This window comes from Pterocles gutturalis, unplaced genomic scaffold, assembly GCF_000699245.1.
Source record: "Pterocles gutturalis isolate BGI_N339 unplaced genomic scaffold, ASM69924v1 scaffold33908, whole genome shotgun sequence".
NCBI classification, from domain to species: domain Eukaryota; kingdom Metazoa; phylum Chordata; class Aves; order Pterocliformes; family Pteroclidae; genus Pterocles; species Pterocles gutturalis.
Window position 1 is genome coordinate 28,164 of NW_010126772.1, and position 22,395 is coordinate 50,558.

The window sequence follows — 22,395 nt, forward strand, 5'->3', positions numbered from 1 at the left end:
TTATATCTTATGGGAAATAAAATTTAAAAACCAAATGTGCTCATAATGGTGGTGGAGCACCTTAGTGGGAATGTCCTATATAAATATTGTTGTTTACAAGTTGCAGACATAAGAGGACAAGCCTAAAGAAGGTAATTGGAGGATGCACATGTAAATTCTGTTAGCTGTTCTGAAAGATAATATAGATGCCGTGTGCTGCTGCCAGCATCTCTGAAGTGTGCAAGTGCTTCACCGCATTGAACACTGGTAGTGCAATACTTTGGAAAGTAGCTGCCTTGTGAATTTAGAAGTGATATAAAAACTTCAAATAATTTTGAAATCCAAACAATTTTGTAGAATGTAAATTGTATAAAATCTGGTACAATATATTGATTCTATAAAGTATTGTTGTAACTTAAGTAAACTCTTCTGGTGGGCACTTAATGACACTTGAAATGTCAGTTTTGAGAGAGGGTTGGTAAGGGAAGCCAGCCTTAAGCTGAAATGCAGAGTTGGTCACTAGTTATGATGATGATTTTTTATATTAGTTTCTTCTAATCTTAAAATGGAAATTGAGGGTGAAAGATCCCAGTGTTTAAAGATGGTTTTGACCAACAGATATCCTTGATCCAGAGGTAAGTTATGATTTATTCATACTTGTGCCACTTTGATGCACATCTAAAACTCTGAAACTCCTAAACCTAGTCACTGCAGTTGGTGAAGATCACTTTAACAGCTTGTGGTTCTTTGGGGCATATTTTCTGTTTTGTCTTACTGGAGAAGAGCATGAAAAGTTACTTTGGAAACATTATAGGTTGTTCAAAATCTTTGGGAGTTATTTCTTAAAATGTAGCAGAAAAATTCACTATAAAGGGTCGTGGCCGTTTTCACCAATTCTGTTACAGAGATGTCTTCTCAGAAAGTTGAGCTAAACAAAAAATCGAGCAACTTTCTGTACTACTTCACATGTAGTACTTCACGGCAGAGTCAAGGCAAAGCTCAGCTGTGCTCATCTAAAAGTCTTTACCTCACATCTTACAAAGCCTTACTTACCTTCCCACTGAGCACCACAGAACTAAATGTAAGTCTGCTCCAAATCTATGGAACAAAGAGAGGAGGGACAATTCAAGAAAGGGCTTTTTATAGTTGTCCCTTAGCCATAAAATATGTCATAAGAGAAACAATGGGGAAAAAGTTCCCTCTGAACATTGGTGTCAGAATTCTGCATCAGCATTGATTTACGATTGCCAAGGTGAAAAACAGGGAAAATGGTTTGTGTGTAAGAATTTTTACCATGCATGTGTGACCACAAGGTGGGGTGGGTGGGGAGGGTCATTCAGGAAGGTCTTAGAGTAAGGAGAATGCTTTCTTCAGTGTGGGAAATAATCTAATTTAAATCTTAACAGTTAGGGGATAACTTAGTGATAAGTACAAAACTTTTTGCTGTTACTAGGAGCAGCTCTCCTCTTGGACTCTAGATATAGTGATTCTTAATGGCATCTTTCTTGCTTCCAGATTGTTGAAAACTGTTGAGAAGACAAGACAGAAAACTTGAATTATGCCTCCAACTTTTGTTTATTAGATGCAGAAGGACAAAACTCTGAACAGCAATGCAGTAAAACAATTTCACTGTGGATTAAGTAGGTCCTCGCATTTTCAATCTGCATTTGTTCACTACAAATATGTGAACTTTATGGAATTGTAGGCTTAGAATTCAGTCAACACAGTGTTTTAAAGCTACCACAGCTACCTCAAATAGAGAAGTGTAAGGGTAAACACCTTAAAAGAAAATGGGCCCGTTGAAGTGCCTTTAAATAAATGTGATCCACGTATTATTAATCTCTAAATCATATGCCAAGATCCTCAAGCCCCAAGTTAACTTGTAAGAACTCAAAACAGAAGCCATGCATCATATTATATTGTTTGAGCAGCACAAGTCTTAATGAGACCACTTTTATTCTTCATTAAGCTGAAATAACTGCCATCAGAAAACCAGACACACTTCCAGCCTGGGATGCGTGGCCTCTTTTGTAGCACATAACTTAGTTATTCTTTGGTGTAGCAAGTATATCCTCTTCCACCTCAAGCTTTGGGAGATGCTCCTGTATATTAATGTATATTAATGCCAGCAGTAGCACTTGCAAATACTTCTTTGAATGCTGTGATACCAAGGGTACTGGGTACTCTTAACTTGCATACATTTAACCTCCTAGCCTGTTTCCTTTGTCCATCAGAAGCTGTTTTTCTTGTTGCAGCTCTCCTGAAGAAGAAAGTTCAGAATGATGTGTTAATATTACTTTAAAAATTAAAATGGGGTTTAAAGGTCACCTCTACTCTACTGTTCCACAGGCAGCAAGCATATGTCATATCCAAAAGCTATCCAAAGTAATCTCGGTTCTAACTGTTGAAGAAGAACCTTTAAAGCTAAGTATGGACTATTTTTTTTTTTTAAAGGAAGGCCAGCTTTGATGAACAGTACCATTTATGAAGTCCAGTAGTCTCTGTAATCCAGTTAGTCTACAGCTGTGATGAAATTAATGTATAATTTCTAATCTATAGTCAGTAATACAGTATTCAGTATACACAGACTTACTCTTTTGGGCAGGATGGGAACTACTGCTTGATAGCACTTGGTTAGTGGACTGAAGGAGCAAGCTGACATAACTGTAGTACATGTCATAGATTGAGCAGATTTCACTGCTGGAAGTCAAGAATGATGATCTGTACAGGAACACTGATCCCTGTGTTGTATAAATACACTAGGTTGCAAAAGTGTCACACACTAGTTTTAGGATTGGGACTGTAGTCATGTAGAAAGCACTGTAGAAAATCTCTTTTTCCAAAAATTCTTACCCATGTTTTCCTCCAGTTTTGCATCATCTTGTCATGTTCGCTGATGGCACTTCTCCAGGTATCAAATTCCTTGGTCCATCCATCCTGACCAGCACTATCTGAGAATGTACATGGGATGATTACATAACTACATGATGATAAAGTACGTTGATACCTATTCAGTTGCAGTTCTTTCCTGTGGAAGACTGGAACAAAAGCCACCATCTTGTCCTTCATTTTGTTCTGCCTCCTCTCCTGTTATCTGGAAATAAGTTCTGTTCAAATGGTTATGTCTCTTCCCATCTGCAGCAAACTTTATAGCCTCCAGAGTAAACAGATTCAGTGCCGTTATTGGTGATTTGAGGTCTAGAAAACATGACCTCAGTTCAGAGTTCAAACCCATCTAAGAAGCACAAGAATGCTCCACTTAGATCATACCAAGCCTGGGGAGAAGAATGGTATGATACAGCTGACTGTGTCCAGTTTGTAATTTCCCCTTTGTTCAGTAATGTTATGTAGTTGTTCTTCATTCCATTGAGAACTTAAGAGGGCTACTTCACTGCATCTTGATAAAGTTCTAGGTCTAATTCTGTCTGCCAGGCTTTCTTGCAGAATGTAACACTGTGGTCGTGTAATATTTTCTGTTTATCCTTGGGGACACTAGCAACATGATATAATTCTTCTGCAGCACCGTGAAAACTTCCCTCTGTTTTACATTTACAGTAGTTTAATTGAGAAGCTCTTCATTCTGCTTCTGAGACAGACTTCAGAGTAACTGGAGTGATAGCAAGACAGCTTCTTTAAATCCTACTGCTTTTCTCTGTCACTGAAAAAAGAAGAGCTGTTCTTGGCAAATTCATGTTTGTTATTAACCAGCTAATTAAAAATAGTTCACTTTTTCTTTCACCCTGACAAGAAAATACATACATCTTTCATTGCTCCTGCTATCTCTTTAAAGGCTATTCAGACCTTCTCCATAAGTTTTCAAAAGCAAATGAGGCTTAAGTTGCATTGGTCAGTTAGCTAACTGACCCCCTGTCCAAATGAAGAGGTGGGAACTAACCTCACCCAACCACTGGTGGTTTACAAATCTTCTGATTTTTAAAAATCCTGTGCGGTGGGGTTTCTCTTTACCATCTGACTTCCTTGCAATTGGAATTTTTTTCTACATTACACTGTAGATTTCTTTCAGGGTACTGGTTTTTAACTCTTTAGTACTCATCTGACTTCCAGTTTGTGTCCATTAGTTTAGCAGTTTTGGTTTCATTTCTTGATTGTAACTGCTAATTTGCAGGTTAGTCCTTTGTGGGAGAGGGTGGAAGAAGGAATTTTTATGGCTCTAATATATTGTCATAAACAATTGAAGCGGATACTAATATAGTAAGCAAGAGTTACCATCTTCAGACACACGTTTTATGAGTGAAAATTACAGAGCTTTTCCTCCTACGAGGCGCAGGCCAAGCATGGCATACATTCAAAAACAGCCTACCTTTATCTTCCACTGTGATGTGCACTTCTGATGTTGTGTTCCCAACTTTTGAGATGAATGAACATTTATATTCTGTATTTTCTGATACTGAATCTTTCACCCAACTCAGGACATGCACTCTGCCATCAAACAGCATATGAGATTGTTCAGTGATGCATGCCTTCATCTTCTGGCCATTCTTCTTCCAGACAAAATAGGAATCATCTGGACCTGTAAAAATGTCAGTCAGTGTATTTTGTAAGAAAATATAAGATTAGTCTTTGAAAAGAAAACAAAAGCCTGAGACCTCAAGATTAGGTTCAAAAGCATAAACTGTTGATTGTAATGTTTCTTAGGCTTCTGCAACTGAAATTCTGGGTACAAAAACCTGAGACAAAAATGAACTAGCACTGGTAATTTGGGTTCAAGCCAAAGATGTAAATGAGCTCATGTGTATAAAGGAATTATGTCTGGATTCTCACAGGGGAGAAGCTTATCCCGCAAATACGACAGAACAGATATGATGAACATCAGCACTGTATCTGCCTGTCTGATTTCCTGTAGAGCTAGAGCACATTAGTTACTGATGATGATGCTAGCTAGCTTCTGGTACCAAGCTAAAGCCATCTGAGGCATGCCTTGCAAAATCTAAAATAAAGGCCGTGAGGGGAAAAAGTGTGTCGAAGATGCTGGAACTAATAATGAAAGAAGCAGAATTGGAAGAAGCACAGAACCATTAGTCACAGCAGGCAATGAGGCAAGACAGAACTTGGAAGAAGCTTGGATCAACAACAAAGAACAATCTAATCTTTTAGCCTTGTTGCTATTATTCATCTTAACCTGTGAGGAGAGAATTTGAATAAATCAGAGATTGACAGTAGCCCAGAGGACAGAACAGCTGTTCCTGGAAAATTAGTAAGGTTGGCTGAAGTGTACTTGGCAGTATCAGCCTTTTCACATCTGGGCCAAGCTAAGAACTTTGCAGTAATTCTGTTTAAAACATGCCTATTTCTCCCTCAGGGCCTAGGATCCAGACTAGCCTTAGCAAGAGAAGACGTAAAGAGAAATTTGGGGTAAAAATAAGATAAACTATTTTTGCTAATATTGTCTGAGGGAACAGGTAACCTACTACAGAAGTCAGCTTTTACTACGAGCATTTCAGATTGCAAATCAATGGAGCATTCTTCTGTAGAAAAAATTTGATTCTAGGTCAGTTTCCTGAAAACTAATTAGATTTTAGATGATCATGCAGGCAAACCAAAAAAAAAGGTAATCTTTACATCAGTGTGTTTCCTCAGCATATCGTGTTAAAATTCTTAAATTATTTGGTTGGCAATAAAACTAATATACTGCAAATATGGAGACATAGATTAGTAGTAAGAGTAAGGGTGAATGACAGAGAACATGATCTAAAGCCTGGTAGAGTTTATCTCTGAGAAAGAAGGGAAGTGGCACAGTCTCTCAAGAAGGACTGACAACAGCTCTGACAAAGTGGAGAGGGCAAGGGTACGCTGAACTGAAAGCAGGCAGCCTAGCACACACTCATTTAAAAAAAATGTTTTATAGATGATTGTACTCATTCTACAATTAACAGTAGATAGCCTACATGTAGCTAAAATCATGGGAAGTCTGGAACCAGGGACAAATTATTTCAGTAAACTAATGCTGAAGTTGTAATTTGGACAAATGGGAGGAACAGTAAGTAAATACCAGCATAGAAAAGTAGAAAGGTAGAAATTTTTATGTTAAAAAAAAAAAAAAAAAGTGGCTTTGAAGAGTAAAGCCTACCTTCAGAACCACTCTGGATTATAATTTCTAACAGATGCCACAATAAATCTGACATGGCATTAATACAGAAATGAAATTAAGTAGTAGTGTTCGCAGAGCTCAAGCTGACTTGGAGAAGTTAAGACCAACTTGACCACTGGGAAGCTCAATAGGAAGAGGGAGTGCTGCAGCACCAGCCTCGGGATGAACTTTTCGAAGTTAAGAGTTACTGCTCTAGCATTGTAAAGCTGAAAGCCAGGTGCTCGAGGAAAGTCACAAGCTCACAAGTTTAATTTGCAGCAGTTCAAGCCCTAACACTTGGGTATAGGGGCATTGCCTAAAACCATGAGCTTGAAAAATGCAATTCTGGGGCCATGCAAGTAAGTGGCATGTTTAGTGCAGGACACTTCCCTAAACATACTTCCAATGTTACTATTCACACCAGAGAACCTGCTCTTTTTTGTGGTGCGAGAGATCACGATTGTTCAAGAGATCTGCCAAATGCTCCGTTTAGACACACATTTCACTAGGAGACTAAAATCCAACTATTTCCTTATATGAGAAGTTTTGCAAGCTGTGTTGTTTCAGGTCAGCCCCTTAACAAGTTGCAACGAGGCAGTTTTACCCTACCTTTGTCTCCGGTGCAGTCAGAAGCACTGGGAATCCCCAGGGAGATACACTCAACCCCACTCACACAAGTTAGTTGACAGCAACTTCCAGGTTCAAGCACTAGTCAGGGTTTTTGCTGATCTGTGTTTCACTGCGGTTTACTCACTATTTTCAGGCACTGTACTCTTACTTTCTTTACTTTGATTTCCTTTTCAGGATTGAGCAATAGAAATACACAGTGTGAAACAAGTTTCATCTGTAAAAGCTTTGCATCACATTTGTTACATGCAAATTTTCTACAACTCAAGAGAGAGAAATTCATGTAATGGTTAGAGAAGTATTTTTTGATGATAAAGGAAATTAATATGAACATATACTCTCCATTTGCTACTGTGCTATACTACAAATTAATTACATGCCTAGTGCAAACTTTAATTTCTAATGTATTTGTTCTACTTACTTTGCCATCCATTTGAAGAATGCTTGAAAGATTTGAAAGAGTCATCTTATTAAAACATAATATTCAAGCAGAGAATTAAACAGCACATCAGTCTAGATATGTAAGAAACTATATTTAAGCAACAATGAAAGATACTTCAAACACTTAACTTTGACAACATTGCTTCACTCTCAGTAACTATATTAATAATCAACTTTACCACTTTAATGATTTTAGAAGGGGAAACAATTATCAAACAAAAGAAAAAAAGCCTTGCTGCACTGTCTGAACTACCCCTTTTCTCTGCATAAGCCCTTCATAATTTCCAGTGTCTGTAGAAGTGTTTGCTACTTTTCCATATAGATTTCATTTTCTATACCTCTGGTTTCACCACTAGAGGAAAATGGTACTGACCAGGTAGTAACAGCCCAGGTACTGTCCAGATAGTTTCCACTGGCAAAATGGGTTCTCTGGCCTACGTCAAGTCAGGCAGGTTTGCACAAATGGTGTATTTAATAGCCAGATGATTTTTCCTCAGCCTTTTCCACAAGGAAAAAATTTCAGCAGTTAGAGATAGGATTAAAATCTTAAACACCTGCAGCTGTTTGTAAACTTCTACCCACACGATAACTATATTCTGTGAATTGTTGGTATAAATCTGATCTTAGGTTAAAATATATCAATAAATAAATACAGATTTAAAGAACTTAAGTATATAGCTACAGATTCAGAGCAGCATGCTCATGTGCTCTGATAAACCGTAGCAAATTAAGCATTTGCCATATATGCATCAAATCCTAACAGACATATGGCTTTCAAGAAAGCTTGGAGATACTAATTTAGACACAAGGGATTATAGATTATAGAGCTCGCCGACATAAGGCTGGGGTGGAGGAGTGAGAGGGAGTACTGGCCAAGCTAGCTCCCTTTGCCAAATGCTAGAACTTGCAGAGCTGCACAGACATTTAAAAAGCTACCCAGTGAAGCTGTAGAGTGAAACACTTAGAAGTGCTACCCCGTTGCTGTTGGTTTAGCACACTGTTTTTCCTCATTTTTTACATGGTTCTTGAAGGGTAACATTAAAACAAGGCTTCCCTATGAATTATTCAGAGAAGCGCTTCAAGACAGAGGGAGTTGAGTTGGGTGAAACAAAGCAGGAGCCATCAGCAAGCCTAAACCTCTTAAAGCTTTCCTAGCTAAACTAGCCTCTGAAAGTTGACAGCAAATTGAAATACAGTGAAGATAACTGACAGGTACCCCCCAGAGAAATTCTACAAGGGTAACAAAAAGTCTTTTTCACAAATTCCTATAATCTAGACACAGAACTGCTACCAGAGGCTATCCTCAGTAACAGAAGTTTAGGTTTGGGAAAAATCTCCCCTGTATTCTCCAATACATACCAGGACCCCTTCCAAAAATCACAACATGGAGTAGATTAAGGGAGGGAAAAAAAAAAAAAAAAGTGTTGTCTGGATTTAATGCTTGCTATCTAGCTTGCAGCTTTGGCTTGCACTGAATGCTACTGAACTAACATGCCAGATATCAGAAAACCGAGATCATATAGGAAGCTCTCATCCAGCGCAGGGATTAAGTTTTTAAAAGACTAATCTGGGTGCAGAAAGATTATTTTAAATCAGAGATCAAAGTTAGCACAGGAAAAGGTTTGTCAACCATTAATACGAAAAACAACCACCAGCACTACCCAGTACATGAATGAAAGATTTAAGGCTGGTGACAGTTTCTTAAATTGTAGGAGTCTGAGTCTCCTGTTGCTGACAAACTAGCAAAATAAAAAATAAACAGTAAGTGAAGCAATCAGGAGGGTAACAGATTGGAAAAGTGGACAAAGAATTAATCTTTACATTGAGACAAGCATCTGCAGTTTTCTGAAAACAGCATACAACGTAGGCAGCCTCATTGTCAGGTAACTGGCCGTTTTTTGTAGTTTTGATTTTGGGGTATTGTGGTTTTGGGGGTTTTTTGGGGGTTTTTTTTTGGTTTTTTGGGTTTGTTGGTTTTTTTGGTTTTTTAAATATAGGCAATGCATTCTCAAAAACAAACTAGAAATAGCTTAACAGCAATTAAGAAAAAAGTAACATAAAAACCCAAGGAAAACAGACCTCTCAAATGCCAACAAAGAATATTACTTCAAACACCAAATAATTCATACTGAAGAATGCATGACATACTCCTTAAAAAAACTGGTGCCTTTGTTAAATTACTAGTCCATTTGTGTAACATCAACATCACAAGTCGATGCAGTGTTATCGATCCAGATTAAAAGCAGGAAATGCTTCCTGTGAAATGCAAACCACATGAAAGCTGGAAGAAGTAGCTGGTCACCAGAAGAGGCGCTGCACAGTGTACGTGCAGATGAAAGTAGGACACAGCATCTGCCTTCTCGGAATAGAGTTTAAAAGCAGATTGGGAAAATGGCTGACTCGCCTATGAGAGGAAAATACAATTCATAACTGTTCCTGCTTCCCAGTTTGAACAGCATTTATTTAGATATTCTCTGAGTGGGTCCAGGAACAGGCTTTGCAATTTGAATCCAGGTAACTGCCTGTGAAGAATAATTAAATGAAGCACTAGCAAGCCAGAACTAGGGACTGGCATTAAAAATTATCCAGTTTAAATTTGCTTACTTATTTTTGGCCCTCCTAAGAATGCTACTACATTAAGTTTTTAAACAAAGTGAAGAAACTTAGAGACATATTGCAGGGAGTAACATGCTCTCCAGAAATCACTCCTGCTCTCCAGACAGCACAAGCTACTGCTTTTGCTCATGCAGAAGACAAAAAAAAATAAACGTACAGGTAGTCTGTAAACAGGCTGGCAGGGGTGACAAGAAGTTCTGAGGAAAAGAGCATAAAGTTGTGGATATGCTACAGAGACTCTGACAGGAGTTCTCAATCATGGCCAGGGTTTAAGAGTTGTGTACTGCTCCAGTCCAAAACATTACTGCACGTGAGCAAGAGAGAAAAAGTTTAAATATTTAATGTTGAATTGTAAAAGAAGAAAGGCTAAGCTAGTAGGTCAAGTAAAACCTTGCAAGCAAATGGTACATAGAAGCAAATATACACCAAAGCAATTGTCTCTCCTGAGAAAAGACACATGCCGTAAGTCATTTAGAAATCACATTTGGATCTCAAAGACCTTGATGTGAAGCAAACTTCTCCTGTTACACAAACCTAGTCATACTGTAAAAGCTGCCATGGATTCTGCAGTACCTCTTTTTCTTGCACCCTTGCAGTCCCCCTGTAATCACAGGTATATTAAATTCAGATGGTGAATACTGCCTGTTTTGCAACCAAATCGGTTTGTCTCTGCAAATGGCCTGGTGCAGCACCCGATTCCAGAAGGAAGCTGAAGAGCTGAACTAAACAACTAACCAGCAAAGCTGCTCCTTCACAGAGGTACTCCTTCATAGAGGTATGAGCTGAGGGAGCTGGGTCTCTTTAGCCTGGAAAAGAGGAGACTGAGGGGTGACCTAATTAATGTTTATAAATACGTGAAGGGTGAGTGTCAGGAGGATGGAGCCAGGCTCTTCTCTGTGACATCTAGTGATAGGACAAGGGGCAATGGGTTCAAGCTGGAACACAGGAGGTTCCGCTTGAGTATGAGGAAAAACTTCTTTACAGTGAGGGTGACAGAGCACTGGAACAGGCTGCCCAGAGAGGTTGGGGAGTCTCCTTCTCTGGAGACATTCAAAGCCCGCCTGGATGCGTTCTTGTGTGATCTGATCTAGGTGTCCTGCTCCGGCAGGGGGATTGGACTAGATGATCTTTCGAGGTCCCTTCCAATCTCTAACATTCTGTGATTCTGTGAGGTACTGGCTGTTTTCCTTAATCTCAAGAGACTTTTTGACAAATTATTTTCTGAAGAGGATGGCTTATTCAAACTGCAGACACCAATCAAAAACTTAAAACCATGCAGTGGGCTTAACTTACTTAAACCCCCTGCTGACATATGATATAGCTGAGGAAATTTATCAATGAGTGTACAACACTTAGTAGTATACAGGGGAGACACTAAACATGCATGCAGTTTGAAATGCTTTAAGCATGTTTACAACAGGAGTAATTATTTGCAGGCTGCAATTACTAGTCCTAACTGGACTGATTTCATCATGGGAGAAAAATATTTTAGTGTCTCATGTTTTAACAATGTATAAATTGTCAAAAGTCACACAAGAAGAGGTTTCCCAACTGTACCTTATTCTTCATTGCACAGGAAAAACTTGTATTAATGCAGTCAGCTGCACACTGTGCAAGACAAGATTCTATTCAACAGAAAAAAAACCTGAAGGAAATCTTTTGAGGAAGAATTAATACGACACTCTTGGTTCTACTTCTTCTCCTTACTCTCTCCTTTTTTTTAACTTTATGTGCCTTATGCTTAAACTATATTTACACTGAACTTATTCTACTCCTTACAAGAAAATAATATTTTTTAAAAAGGGAAAAGGTGTTCTTCCTGCACACTTTTCCACACATTTCTTAGCTTGACCATAGCCTTTGCATATAAAAGTGCAGAGCAAAAGAAATTTCTACATAAATTTTTCAAAATCTGCTGTTGACAGAATTTAAGAATGCATCATCCATGTCATAGTCCTTACAGCAATAAATTTACAATTGTCTTACAGCAGTCACTATGGAGGAGGCCATCAGAGCCCGGAAAACACCAACACTTACAAAGGTGTTCAAAGCAGTTGTTCTTGCATGCAGTTAGATGTAAGAGGGCCACAGCAGGCCCTGATGTCTGAAAAAAGAAGTGCCAACATTCGAGTCAGGTAATTGCAGCCATAAGATACTGCAATCTAAAGCAACAAGAAGGATGCTTTTAATGTCTGATTTTTATGCAAAATGGGTCTGCATTATTTAGTTGATTTTATAACCTTAAGACTTTTAAGTCGTTTTAATATATTAAAGGAACAATCTTAATTTTTCAACGCATCTTCTAGATGCATCTCAAAAAACAGGTGGCATGTCAGATATCTGCACAAAGGAATGATTTTATTGTACCACAATGCCTCTAAGTGATGAGTGTCCAGTCGGTGTAGAAATCACTGAATGAAGTGGTACAAAACTACAATATTAGAAATTAACAGCTGTTACCAGATTACTGTAACCACAGATGCAGAAACAGTCACAGGCAGATAGCATGAGATAAGACACCAAAGCTCTGCACAGGAGCTAATTCATAAAGCAGGATATGGAACAGTTTAACAAGGTATGAATTTAGCATTCCCATACAAGGATAAGGATAAACCAACCACGGATTACTTAACAAGCATACAGATTAAAGTTAAGCATATTGCTTCAACACAGCATCACCATTTAATCTCAAAATATGCTGCATAAAAATTAAAAAATATTTTAGAAAGTTTTAAAATATTTGTGCAGTAGATTGAATTGCCCTGGGAGATGCAGAGCTTTTCCCTTTTAGACTACTGGTTTCAAAAACTAATGATGTATCTGTCCACAGGCATAACAACTAGGAAACAAAGCACTTTCCTACACAAGTTCATTCTGCTCTGGGTCCTGCACCCCTCCACGCCTCTCCTGACTGAGCTCTTCATGCACTGCACCAGGTCAACCAACCAGAGCCCCCCAGGGCATCACAGGTGATGCAATTAATCTAAAAAACCTCACCCAAGCATGACTTATGAAGCCACTTCCAGAGAGAAAGCTTACTAATTTTCCATGGCAAGTCAATCTCAGACAGAGGAGCTCCTCTTCTCAGGGGCAAATCAGGCACACCTTGGGGCATAGGGTCTTCTGAGCCCTACTGCTGAGACTTGGTGACACCAGTAGAGCCAGCCCTCAGACATCTGTACACAGCCTTGGACAAGGTCTGCTTCGGACTCGCTCTGCAGGCACTTTGTTTAGAGCTCTCCTATGCCTGCAGTAGCAATTAGTGAGGTGACATGCAGCACATCACATTTCCCCCACCCTTCTGCATGCTTTTCAGTGCAACTTCAAGCTTCACCAAAGCTAGAAAAACGAGTGAATCACTTGCGATTCTGATTCTTGAGAGTTACGTTCCCACGTGGATGTGGGAAGCTTTCTTGCACTCTCCTTAAAATAACATAACCACAGGGAACAGGCATTGTACATGGGTGTTATCAAATACCCATCTGAGTATCTCCAGGAAATAACAACTTCTTTAAAGTATACTTCTGAGTTTGCAGAACTTTTATGTTCACACTCCTGGCATTATTTTAATGAGACTGAAAAGTTAAGAAACCATTATGGAAAAACTCCAGCTTCAGATGAACTAAGGGAGGAGATAAGACATCTTGATACCATGGACACTGACAAGACTCTGAATCTTCAGGCCACACGTACAAATAAAGCATAATGTTTTGCACTGTTTCTGATTATAAATGCATTTAAAATTGTTGTTCAGCATACTCAGCATATCCTAGTATGTAATTCATCTGTGAACTTAAGGTCAAGGATATACTTAGTCCACAGTTGGGGAAGGAAGTGTCAGTAAAACATCTTTAAGCAGAACCAAAACTGCTAGAAAAAGCCTGCTTCTACTAAACTCAACACAGCAGAACAGAGAAAATATAAAGAAGGTGCATACATAACTCACTGCCTCTCCCCTGCACCAGATGGGGTAGTATTTTATTACTGTATTTTGTACAATTTACTATTTTGTTAATTTATTTGAAGCCTGCCTTAAATATCTTTAAAGGGCTTAAAAAAAATCTGTAATGGGAGTATTAGAGAAAGTATATAGGAAACCTAATGTTTAGCAGTGTGAATCTAGCAGACAGGTCTTTGGAGAAATATGAAGGTGTCAGATGCTTTAGGGAAGTAGAGAGAGAAACTGGGAGGCAATTCATGAAGGGAGATGTATTCCTTTTCAGGAAGGGCGAGAGTATTCCATTCCTGAAAAACCCATTTTCCAGAAAAAAAAAATAGTTATAGGTGACAAGTGGCTGTTTGTGCTGTATCCATTTTACCTTAAAGTTGTTGAAATGAGCCAGTTACAAGGTTGTAAAGTAGTATCCTTAGCTGAGCTTTCAGGTTAAAACATGTGGGATGAGTAAGAGATGAGTAAGAGAACTCACCAAAAAAATTCCAGACAGCTTGAAGGAGACATTTGCAATTAAAAAAAAGGTAGAGATTCAGTAGCTCTTATAAAAATAACTTTAGAAACTTAAAAGTAAGCTTCAGGTTTTTGACTGGATAATGTGGCAACCTATGTATTTGCATCATACATTTCCTGACACTATACCTTTATGCAGAAGACCAGGTACAAGATTTAACTGCCAGTCTCATTTAACCCTTTTGCTTCTTGCAAGCACATTTTACCTTATATTCATAGCTGAGGAAAACAAAGTTCCATTACAGCTAAGTTTATATAAAGAAATATCAACAGGCACTGAAAGAATGCAAATAAATCCAAGCAGAGGGTTTCCTAGTAAAAGCACTTGCTTAGCCACTGCTCTCCCCCGAACCCCCCACCCCCGGGATAAATTTACACATCCTCACATGCACATCCCAGAAAGATCTACATCAGTTTGGTATGCTGGCTTGCATTTGGTTGGTTTGGTGTTTGTTTGGGTGGTTTTTTGTGGTTTGTTTTTTTGTAAATTAACAGAATAAAGCTGTAATTCTTGGTAAGAGAAGGGTTTGATGTATCAGCCAAATGTCTTGCTTACCAAAAGGAGTAAACCCCCAATCTATAACACAAAGTCCAGTCCTTCACTGCTTTCTGAGAGGTCAGAAACATGTCCATGGCTGGCTCATCTTGCCCCTGCCTGTGCCATCACTGCATCTCTTGCATGTCTGGTTCTGGTTACAGGTTCTTTCACTATTCGTCCCTACCTCCTCAGGAGTGAATTCAACAGGCTGACATAGGACACTGCACCTTCTGTCTTAATTTCACTGCCAAGACAACTACAATTACTGACAATTTTTAAAAAGCAGCACATAAGTATCATGTTAGACATTGCTGGATGAAGAAAAGTACTTTTAAAATAAATTCCAGATTTGCAGGACAATTTTCAAACTATTTACTTGTGCTATTAATATGTGCTATTCATGCTGTTACGACAATTTTTTTCACAGTGGACAACAAAGTTTATGAATTGACTATAGCAACAGTGAATAAATTACTGCTGAAAGGTCTTTTCTAACCTAAATGATGCTATGATTCTATTCTATAAAAGAACCCTGATCCCACTGTTGTACTTTTTAGCCAAGGAAATACAAATCATGTCTTTGTGTTAAGACCTACTCTAATAAAGATTTGTGCATCTTGATCTGATTCCATGTTACACTAACACACACTAACAGACAGACCAATGTGAAGCAACGCTACTTGTAAAAAATTATTGCTTAAAAAGAAGCGATTACAGATGTAGATTAAGATTACATTTTAAGACCTGTTTAGATCCATTAAATCTCACTTAGTTTAAACAGACTACTATCCAAACAAAAGCTGAAAGACAAATGTTGAATTTCTATAGAAAAAATAGCTTTGTCCTTCTCCGGTAAACCTTGGATAATGTATTCTTCATAAAAAGGACATTGTCATTATTGTAAGTACTTTATCATTTGAAATAAGACTAAAAAGGAATAACTGACCTGGTCCAGAAAAATATACTAAATTAAAATAAAGCAGAAGTGTATTTTTTAAAGGTGTATTTTTTAAATTGTGAAAATATATACCTGCTAAACATCCATATACAATCACGATTTAGTGAACTCCTTCAGCATGCAAGTAAGCCTATTAAAATTAATTGACTATTAATATACTAAAGTGCGCTGCTAAATCAGAGCCTGCATTTTACAGTACAGTATTTGCAGTGCCAGATTCTTGGTAACTTGTTGACAATACACCCTGAAATGGTTTTTGTTTTTTTTTTTTAAAAACATCAAAAAAGTAAAACATACAGAGTACATGGAGACATATCTAAATCTTTAATGCAGAAAATGCTAGTTCATACAGGGGTCCTCCAACTTACCCGTGGCTTGGCAGAAGAGGCGAAAGGGTCCCTGGACACTGACATGCTGTGCCTGGTCACTTAGGAAAGGTGGCAACAACATGACCTTTACAGGGTCTGTCCTAGACCGAACCTCAGGCTGGGTACTGGTGGGTGAAGAATCACTTCCCACACAGGACAAAAAGGAGGTACCAGTAGGAGGGAAAGGTATAGGAGATGAGGCTGTGTGACAGAAGAGGACAGAAAAGAAAAAAAAGGGTACTAAGGAAAAAAGTTTTAAGAAATACATCACACACTGAAAAGATAACGCAAAAAGACAAATTAATTTTAGAAGGGTAGTAAGAGGAAGTGTCCCTAGGCCCCTAGAGAAGAGCGCTTTCCTCCTTCACCCACGTCTTTTTTCATCCTTCCAATCCACCTCCCTTGCCCCCCACTTTGGGTTATAACCCATTCAACAAAAGCCAAGAAGAAAATCTGCTTCAAATTAATTACAAAATTTTCACTTTTCCCCCTTAAAGGAAACCATAAGGAACAACAGTACTTGCAATATGGAACGCAGTGTCGTTGTGTCAAGCTTCATAAAAGTCAAGATATAATACAATTTATTTTAATATTTATTCTGTTATATGTACATAATTAAAAATAGAAAAATAAAACAAAACTGAATCTTATAAAATATAAACTGTCTACACTAAGATGGTCTAAATTATATTCACATGGAAGTTCAACATAGAAAAGCAGCCCAGGCATACTGCTATTTGCTGCTAAAATGTATTCTACTTCTAGTAATATTTACAGACAGATGCAGAGAGGAACAATTCTTCAGGACTGTACCGCACAAAATGCTTTTACAGACAAAACAGCGCTGCTGTGAACCAGGCTGAGAACAAATGCACACTTTCACATTTGCAGGCATGATTCACATGAACAGTTCAAACGACTGATTGTTTGAGCAGCTCCAGTTTCAGTCTCCAGTTGCATAGGAGATTGGAAGGTGTCATCCAGAAAGGGTGACGCTGCAAAGATTTGTCACAAAAAGAAGCCGAGTTATTTCTGAATCTGAAAAAAAGAAAAAAAATCGGCAATGTTTTCTCATCAGGCTGTATCCTAACAGTCCATTCCAGCGAGCCACTAGATGAATTATTGTAGTTAATTCTTCTCAATTCCTGCTTCCACAGTGCAAGAAACCTCTCTCCAGGTCACCACTGACAGCTGCTTGCCTGTACTGTTTCATTTAAAAAAAAAAAAATCCAAAACAAAACAAACAAAACCCACACCAACACGAAATTTAAAAAAAATCCAGTTTTGTATAGAAAATAGAATGTGATTATCCCCATCTTGCTGGTTAAGGGAGGGAAAAAGAAAAAGCATTCCTAAATCTGTTATTCCCCCCCTCCCCAACTTACTCCATGTTTTGTACTGGTATTGTTGTACCTAAATTTCTAGAAAGCAGCAAAGAAAAAAGCCTTTAAACAAGATTATCCCTGAGAGTCTTACATAAATCAAGCCAATGCTATCCCCATTATACCTTAAAATCAAAGATACTTAAAAAGCAGTTAAAGAAATTAACTTTAACCAACTAAAGAGATCTAGTGTGCCAAAACACAAAGCATAAAACTAAAAACAATCATTAGAAGCAAAGAAAAAAAAATGTCCCAATCTGGACAAAAGTCTATAATTTACCAATCTGATAAACTAAATTTCCAATTTGGAATTAAAATGAAACTACGTCTTTTTTAATGGCAGCTAAAAATATGTGTGGACAGAAGTACTTTTTAGAGCCAACTGAATTAGAAAGTTACTTTTATCCTATGGAAGAGCAGGGCTGAAGAACAAGCAAGTAACTGTTCACGAGAGTGAAGTGCTCGGTGGGCTAGAAATTGGGAACAAACAAATGGTGTTCTGAAACTGGCCATTTGAAAAAAAAAAAAAGAAAGGAAACGACAGTACAACACAAGATGCTATGGTCTGCAGACAAGTACACCACTTCTCTAATCTGGCGAGATCTGAGCGCAAATTGGCTTGCTGTACAGCTTAAGCATGTAAACCTCGCTACGGCTCAGCTGTTGCACCCATGCTCTCTGTGCTCAAATAGCTAGACACAGGTCCACAGGCAATTTCCATCACTGAAATGGATGATTGGGTCCTTCAGTCCCCCTCCACGTCCGAGTCAGCATACTTGAGCTCACACTTGACATCAAAGGGCTTGTCTCTGGCCTCTCGGGATGCCTGCGAATCCCCAGGCTGCAGCTGGCCGTTCCCACAGTCAGGCTCAGTCTCGTAGCCAGTGTCCTGTGCTGGCTTTGGCTGCTCCCCGCTTTGGTGGCTGACGCTGCCTTGCTCCACCAGCGTCTCCTTCACACTTTGCTCGCAATCAGAAAAATCTGACTTCGTTTTCTTCTTACCAAGCAGCATAACAGAGCGAAATTTCAAGCACTGCCCTGGCAAGTACCCTTTGTAACAGTTGTAGGAGAGCAGGCACAAGAAGAGAATAAAAAAGAAGAGGAAGAGGAACATCAACAGGAAGTTATCATTTGATTTGAGGAACATTGTCTTTTCTGGGACTGCATCAGGAACCGAATTGAAGAGCTCCGTGTTGGAGGCTGCACTTGTTAGGACAGGGCCAATGGGCTTTGTTACAATCCTTGCTGTCGTTACCGGTACCATCTGAGTGGTCGAGGTGTGAGCAGTAGACCCCTCGGTGGATACAGCTGACACTTTTGGCACATCACTATTACCTTCTGTTGGTGCAGCTGCTGCGGTGGGGCCCACTGGGGTATGCTGGATCTTTTTCAGTTCCAAAACATGCTTAGCCAGCACTTGAGAAAATTTCTTATTCTTCACTTTTTCTTCTGACAGACACTGGTAAACACCACTGTCTCCTTCTGATAAATTGAAGATGAGCAGCGCCTTTTCCAGCAGGCGGTACTTGGGGCTCTCCACTCGCAGCACATCATCTTTGAATTTCCAAACTACCTGTGCCAGATTGGACTTTTGAGAACACTTGAGTTCTGCTGTGCTCCCATGCTTGAATGTATGCTGTAGGGAATTCTCTCTTACTTTATCTGGAACATCAAAATAAATGTGCATAGTATCAGCAATGAGTTCTGACTGCTCTTAATCTGTACAGTTTCACAAGACCATGCTATAGTCTTAATGGAAATGCAAAGATTACAGCATTCAGATCACCTCACAAGACCAAGATGATAGCATGCAAGAATCTCAGTGAAATACCAAACTACTGGTGCGTGCGAGACATCAAGACAGATTAATACATAGGACACCTCAAATGCTAAGACAGCCTCCACTTTTAGATAAAGATGAGACCTCGTTGATCTGCAACTGAGTGTGCATCTGAGAGAAGTTGTTGTTTTCAGACAAGATGCTGAATGTGGTAACACTTTATATGCAATTATATGCATTTTAAGCATATCAGCAACTACAAAATAGCCACGAAGAAACTGAACAATTGCTGTTACTAAACTTAAACTCTCTTCTGAAAAAAGTATCAGCATTTACAGCACACCCACAATGCAACATCATAAATTAACGAAAAAGCTAACAAGCAAAACTCATGGCAGTCCACGCTTTGCTTGGATTGGAAATAAAAACTGAGTAAATCGAAGTTTTAGGAGCTTTGTTTACTGCAGTACAAACCTCCTGTAACACTACTCTTTAAGATCTCCTTCATCTGGTGGCAACAGCACAATTATAAAGGAAGGACCTGTAGTTACCTGCCTTAAAGCACTACGGAGGGTAGTTCAGCTGCTCTGTATAAGGTTATGAGCATCTCCCCACCATAAAACCAGCTTTTTCCAGGATCATTTAATCTGATCCAGCAGCAACAGCCAAGTGCTTATCAAGGCTCACAGTAGAATGTCAAATGCTGTATCACAGAGACAGAGGCCTCTGCACTAGAAGTACTTATGATAAATATTTCTTTAATTCACAAGTTGCTGCTGAGGTGCCCCTGTTCATTTCAGAGGTTTGTGCACTGTGCACCAAAAGGTACACAAATAGACACTTTAAGACAACATGCAGGCTACACAGATGCTCAAATATTCAAAAGCAGAATCTAATACCTATTAAAATATAAATTAATGTCCAAATAATCACAAACAACATGCCAAACTAAACACAACTCTCTCACTACTCCACCTTGACAAGTGAAATAGCTCTTCAAAGGCTAACTCACCAGAACAAGAAGATGCATCTCCACCTATGTTCTGAATCCAGTTCCTGTAAAAGGAAGTCCAAGCATTACAACTTCAAATCTTGTTTCCTACAGACTCTCATACTTAGTAAGATTCATCTTATCGAAATAGCACAAGACAACATATATGGATAGGGAAAAGTCTGTATTTGAAAACAGTTAAAAAAATGCCAGTTATGAATAAAGGGCAAGATTGATACAATATTGATTGTAACTGTAAAGTAACCAAAGGCTACTATTACCTGTCAATTTCATCTTCTTTAAAAATATCAACACAGGAAGCTTCAAGGGGTTTCCAAGCACAGTAAGGATCCCTTGCTAAAACACAGTCAACACAAGTGGTGTACTTGTCACAGAATGCCACGGGAGACTGAACCACACCAGAATTTGAACCAGCATAGAGGTTTCTTCTGCCCTAAAAAAAACAAAGCACAACAAAAAACTCACAGCCAATCACTCTTTCAAAGCCCAGCAATGCAATTCATGAAACAATTTTAAAATTATTGAAAGTAAAGAGTTGCATACATACAGCCATGTTTATAAAAACTGCAGCATGAGGGGAAAAAGCATTTTGATTAGCTTTAATTTCTAGAAAGGAAAGGAAACATGAAAATATTCAGCAGTGCTGGAATTGCAAAAAGACGAACAAAAACCTGGAACAGGTACAGTTTATGAGAACGGAAAGTAACCATCTCTAACAGTGGCTTTATCATACAGCTTTTCCACAAATACGAATGCACCAACAATCCTCGTATGAGGCCAGGCAAGCCTGTGCTAATGACAAGGTTGCAGCAGGCACATGCAAGTCTGAACAGACAAGGTTTGCTCTATGGAGAACCTGCTCCTGCTCTTGTTAACCCAAAGCAGCCCTACTGCCTTCAGCTCTTCTACCAGTCAGGCCTCTGCAGCCACATCAGCATCAGCCTTACGAGAGTCAAATGCAGCTGCCTACCTGCGACTCAAGGAGGAACACGGGACAGTGTTCAAAGGAAACAGCATGACACTTAGAAAAAGGGGGTATAAACAGAAGGGCTGTTTGACCCACTGTTGCTGGGGTTCCCAAACAAGTCTCACTCTGAGCGCAGCTGGAAAAGACCACGCTCATCTCAAATAGCCTTCTCATAGAAGGCAGGCAGCTGCTTACTTCACTCATCTGTTTCAAAGCTCAGGGAAACCGATAGCTAAAGGTACACTGAATTTACATATTGTTATTGCAAAGCGTCAAGAAAAGAGACTCACTGTCACCCAAAACCACCAGTGACTGACCCTCTAGTCCTTTCGAGAGGCTATGCATACAAAGCTGAACAGTACACCCCACCTTGGCAGCGAGCTGGCTTCATCCTGAGCAGAATACTGAGTGGATTTATCAGCACCCTAGCACAGTTGTCATGGCAAATGAGCCAGATCCAAGCAGAGAGCAGCCTTCCCTGAACTGTGGCTGTACAGATTTCAGCATGTAGAAATGTACTCAGGGGTCATGTCCATAGTGAGACTGCTTGACTCCAGCAGGATGAATATGGACACAAAATGATGGGCAGACATTCAAGAATGATTTCTAGTAGAAAAACAAACATTATTCAAAAACCTCATGTTTGTGGTGCAGACTTGTTGTGGTCCTGTGTGTTGCGTTTGTCTGGTAGCAGGGAGGGGCCACAGTAATGGCTCCTGTAAGTAACTGCTAAGTGTTCCCAATCTAGCCCCTGTGAGAAGCTGCTGGAAGTACCCCAGCTTCAGGCCGGACCCACCCCAGGCCAGGGCTGAGCCAATCAGCACCTCTGCGAATGACATATTGAAGAGGGGGCACGGAACAATGGGTTGGTGCAGCCCCAGGCAGGGCCCGGCTCAGGCGGACCAGCCCGGCTGCCCAGCTGCCTGCTCAGCTTCTGCAAAATGCTCTGCCATAGCCCAAGCCTCCACCATGGCTCGCTTTTCCTGGGGAGCCAATGAAGACCTCCAGCAGAGAGGGAAGAGAGATTTTTGAGAGGAAGGACCACACGACACTCCGGTCAGAGAAGGAGAGAGAGAGCAGGAAGGAGAGAAGCACCTCTGGAATTTCCCCTGCAGCACGGTGAAGATTCATGGTGACGCACAGTTTGTCCCTTGGTGCAGCCCATGAGAAGGTG

At 39.5% G+C, this 22,395-nt stretch overlaps 1 protein-coding gene across 1 annotated transcript; it reads right to left on the minus strand.

The window, feature by feature from the left end:
- Window positions 1-18,207: 18,207 nt before the first annotated feature.
- Window positions 18,208-20,687, minus strand: SEMA4D (sema domain, immunoglobulin domain (Ig), transmembrane domain (TM) and short cytoplasmic domain, (semaphorin) 4D; the record flags this gene model as incomplete). The annotated part of the gene is made up of 3 exons (XM_010079088.1): window positions 18,208-19,124; window positions 20,255-20,298; window positions 20,515-20,687. Coding segments are annotated over 3 exons (1,134 nt in total), but the record flags the coding sequence as incomplete, so codon positions are not given.
- Between the last annotated feature and the right edge of the window lie 1,708 nt (window positions 20,688-22,395).